This window comes from Macadamia integrifolia, chromosome 1 (assembly GCF_013358625.1).
Source record: "Macadamia integrifolia cultivar HAES 741 chromosome 1, SCU_Mint_v3, whole genome shotgun sequence".
In the NCBI taxonomy this organism is placed as follows: Eukaryota; Viridiplantae; Streptophyta; class Magnoliopsida; order Proteales; family Proteaceae; genus Macadamia; species Macadamia integrifolia.
In genome coordinates, this window is record NC_056557.1 from 7,721,430 (window position 1) to 7,725,954 (window position 4,525).

General features: G+C 39.0%; 1 protein-coding gene across 1 annotated transcript; it reads right to left on the minus strand.

The window, feature by feature from the left end:
- Positions 1-3,286: 3,286 nt before the first annotated feature.
- LOC122081845 (thaumatin-like protein) lies at positions 3,287-4,445 on the minus strand. The gene is made up of 2 exons (XM_042649232.1): positions 4,258-4,445; positions 3,287-4,152 (listed from the first exon to the last, which is right to left on the minus strand). The coding sequence occupies exons 1-2, from the start codon at positions 4,322-4,324 to the stop codon at positions 3,476-3,478; spliced, it is 744 nt and encodes a 247-aa protein (XP_042505166.1). The 5' UTR covers positions 4,325-4,445; the 3' UTR covers positions 3,287-3,475.
- Between the last annotated feature and the right edge of the window lie 80 nt (positions 4,446-4,525).

The window sequence follows — 4,525 nt, forward strand, 5'->3', positions numbered from 1 at the left end:
AAGATAGGGCATTAGAAAATATCAAGGCTTAATGACTTAGAAGAATGACCATACATTGGGTGCTCTCCCTTAAGGTCACTCTTGATTGCTGTATAACATGGAGCACCTTCATTGGAAAATGAGGAATCTATGTTTGAGTTGAATCATCCATATCCAATTCCAAGGGAAATGATCAACCAAGAAATTCCTTAAAGAGGGTAATCTATTATAAACTTATTTTCTGCTAGTACCCACAAGGGTGATATATTTGAGTTATGATTTGGTAGCTTGGAAAACTGAAGTAGTGTTTTATATGCATTCTAAGTCAATAATGCACTCCAAAATTGACTTGTCATGTCAAAAAAATGACATTGTGTTATAATGTTTGGTCAGTATATACGTCTTTTTAAAACTCTACCCTTTAGCAAAAATTAAGGCTAAATTGGATTGGCATGAGCTCAATAAGATTGGGCCTGGATTGAGATCACTCAACAGGACATAGGGTTTGGTTGAGTTGGGCTTGGGCTGAGTTTAGGGCATCTAGAGTTGGGCTAGGGTTTAAAACATCTGGGCCTGTTTCACCCATAGATGGACCAATCTGGGATTTTGGGAGAAAAAATGTTATTAGGCTGCATATGTAGCATACGCTAGAGCCTCCCTTTAACTCCTTCCTCCTTCCTCCTTCCTCCTTCCTCCTTCCTCCTCTCTATGAAATGACATATCTATCACATATTGTGGGAGTAGAGAGGAAAACATAAGAAGCCTCAGCATACGCTACATAAACTAATAGGGAGTTAAATCCCTTAATTTTTTTGATGAAAAAAATATTATTTTGATCTAGAATTGAATCAATACAATTGATGGGTATCATCATCAGGACCAATATCATTAACTAAATCTATGTCCGCAACATGTCTTTGCATGGACTCTCTAGATATAAAATCTTCACATGCATGGTTGACCATATTCCTCGGCTAAGAAATAAGAGGAAAAGATGGTTACCTAGTCGTGCCCCCTACGCCCTCTCACAGGGCACCTTGAAATGAACCCCCTAACCCTTGGGTGGATACTTATGCATATTTGTCCATTGGCCTAGGACCCTAGCGTGAAGGCGACACAATAAAGTAGCGATCCCAGCACAATAAATGAAAGGAAATGACTCTTACTGGAGGACCTCTTTAATGACACTTCATTGTCACCTTGAGAACCTAACCACCAAAGGTTTCTATGTCTGGCAGAGTATAATATCTAACAGGCTGGGGAAAAAAAACCTGACATAATAGGCCCAGGTATCAGACCCAACTCTGTTAGTCCACCATTCTAAAAAAGCTCATTGAGATTCTGCAGATCTCCAATTGGGGCAAATGCTTCTGCTGCCTATGTGATCACCTGGTTGTGATCGTATGGGTGAACATTTAATACGTGTCTTATTTTTTTACCATTACATGGGTGAAAAAAGATATTTGAAAACAAAAATGACAGATGTTGAATGCACATTCGAACAATCACCTAATTGTAGGAGCAGCGGATCCAATCTCACCAATTGAGACTCGAGTGAAGTCCCTTTGCCTCTTCAAGATCTTTCAGAGAGGAAAGTTTTTTTTTTTTTTTCAAAAAGGAAAAAAGGAACATCTGAAACTACTAATCATGAACTTGAAATTAATAATGAAATACATGACACTATCACTGTAGTAAACAACTGTAGAAACAAATAGATGGAGGAATCAAGGGAGAAAGAGCCGACCCTACTACACTAACCTAGAAACTGACTTCTTCACAACAACAATAACTTTTCTTCTAGTGAACAAATAGGGAAAGAGTAGTTGTTAAGGTCTAAGACTTCTACAGGTTCATTCGTCCAAAAAATAAAAAAGCTTCTACAGACTCATTCATCCAAAAAAACAAAAAGGCTTCTCCAGGCATAGATTAAGAGAGGGATAACTCAATGAATCCAATTCAGTAAATCTACAAATATTTCAAATTGTCAGGGCCTTAAGCCTTATGGGTTTTTAATGTAACGCCTTACGAAGGCAGCTTGTAGAAAGGAATGGGGTTTTTAATGTAACGCCTTACGAAGGCAGCTTGTAGAAAGGAATGGGAACTATGATTTACGTGATTTGACAAGATTATTTATATTCACGGTGCAATGAGATCTTATTCTATATCAATGGAGAATAGGATTATCTGCGTGTTCTATTTCAATGGAGAATAGGGTTACATGCACTCATCCTCACGTCTCTCTCAGATTATAGGAAATAAACTCGTTACAATTCATAACAACATTATACAAATACACTTCACCGAAATACCCATATAAACCTAAAAAGAATTCCTTGTGAGTTGCCGCACCGAACCCCCTATCATACCATAGACCCTTCAATTCATTGAGGCCGTGCAAGGTGCGCCAATTCCTCTATACCTAATATCCTACGGCCTTTCGAAATCAACCTGCAAATCCATTTTACATGACATTGTTACCCAATCACCCACAATTCAATCAATGGCATACAAGATCCCACGACACTTTGCCAGATTTTCCATCTGATAATTTATTTATTTTTAAAACATTAAAAGTATCCAGAGGATGAGAGGACAAGAGAAACCTCCCTGAGCAATTCAGAGAGAATCTCATCCTCTTTTCTATTATTGTTTGAAATTCACTTTTATTTTCTATAAAAAAAAAATCACCTTTACTTCCCTTGCAACAAAACAGAGCCTAAAGTTGGTTGTTTCAAAAAAAAAAAAAAAACCATATTTATAGGATCCCTTCATCCAATTGGTAGTATGCTAATTAGAAAAATGCAATTTCCCCATTAAACAAGGGAAAATGTCTTTGATAGGGTAAAATGAATAATCAACCGCATAAAAAGAAAAATCACTCTTATATGGATACTTTCCTATGCATTTCCATTGACCCTCGCCAATGGCAAACAGGTTCTTTCCCCCAAATAATATTGTTTTGACCCCACTTAATTACTAATCCTAGACTTGCCAAGTGATTGCGTAATTGAAGGGACCTCTTAAATGAGACTTCATTGTAACCTTAAGAACCAAGGTGCTTTTCAAGTTTCTAGCAGTTGATAATATATCAGGATCTCTGGAAAAAGAAAAACCATGACATTATTATATGCCCAGCTAGGTGCCAGAAAAGCCAACTGTTAATCCCACCCTTCAAAAAAGCTCATTATGATTCTGCAGATCTCCAATGGGGTCTGCATTGAAGTCCCTTTGCCTCTTCAAATTAGAACCCTTTTAGAGGAAAAGTAACATTTGAAACTACTAATCATGAGCTTAAAATTAAATAAGATTAACAGATAAAACTTCTTAATTAATAACTCATTAATAATGAAATACTTGATACTATCACTGTAGTAGTAAACTGTAAATACAAGATAAAGAAAGAAAAGGAGAAAGAGCAGCAGATGCTACAACACTAATACTAGTTGTTAAGGGTTTTAAGACTCCTACAGGCAGAGTAGCAGAAGAGAAGGAGAACTCAACTATGGTGAGGACAGAAGGTGACCAAGTAGTTCCCACCACTACAAGTAGCAATACTAGTGGGATCATCATAAGCATAAGAATAAGCTCTTGGACAAGCTGTCTTGAAGATCTTAGAATAGGCAGTAGGCTTGCAGGTCTGTGGGTTCCCAAAGCTTCCAGTGCAACAATACCTAGGTGAGTTGAAAGCAAAGCAAGCACTCTTGCAAGCCACAACTTGGTTGTCATGAGACCTAACCTGCAACCCAACTGGGCACATTCGATTCAGATCACTAACACAACCAGCAGGGGTACATCTACCCTTTCCCCTAAATGGGTTTATGGCTATAGCCAAGTTGTAGCCATCAACAAGGCTAACATCATAGAAATCTTGTTCTCCAAGTGTTATTTCTGCTAGGGTTGCAGGTGGTGTCCCACCAAGGCCATTGCAGTAGAGGGAACCACCACAGTCACCGGTTGCGCATCTGCCTTTGCCGGAGGAATCAAAGGAGCATTCATGGCGACCCCAGATGCGGCCGGACCAGCCTGTAGGTACCCTGAGGGAGTAAGCTTGTTTGGGGTTGAGCCTAAACCCTCCTCTTGCTAGAATGGGTTTGCCTGCACTGGGTTGGATTCCTGGCCATACTGGGTGTAAGCATTTGTTGTAGAGTGCTATTGTAGTTGCTGAGACCTCAACTGTACATTAAAACAGACCCAAACAAACACTTTCATTAGCTACATTTGCTTATGGAAATGTGCCTGTGTGTGTGTGTGTGTGTGTGTGAGAGAGAGAGAATCTACCTGTAATGTAAGCAAAGAAGGAAATGACTAACAGCACAGCAAGAAGAGGTCTCATGGTCACCTCCATTGATGAATTGGGATGATCGAAAGATGTGGAACAAAGGTTTTGTGATGTGTTCAGAGTTAGAGAGGGAGGGTCTTGTCCTGCTTTAAAATCATGGGACAATGGGGAGTGGGTGAGTTTTTATGGAGAAAAAAAAGAGGGGAGGTAGGTCCTTTGAGTTCTTGGGACTTGGGGTAGCAAGGTAAGATTTTTTATTTTTTTTTT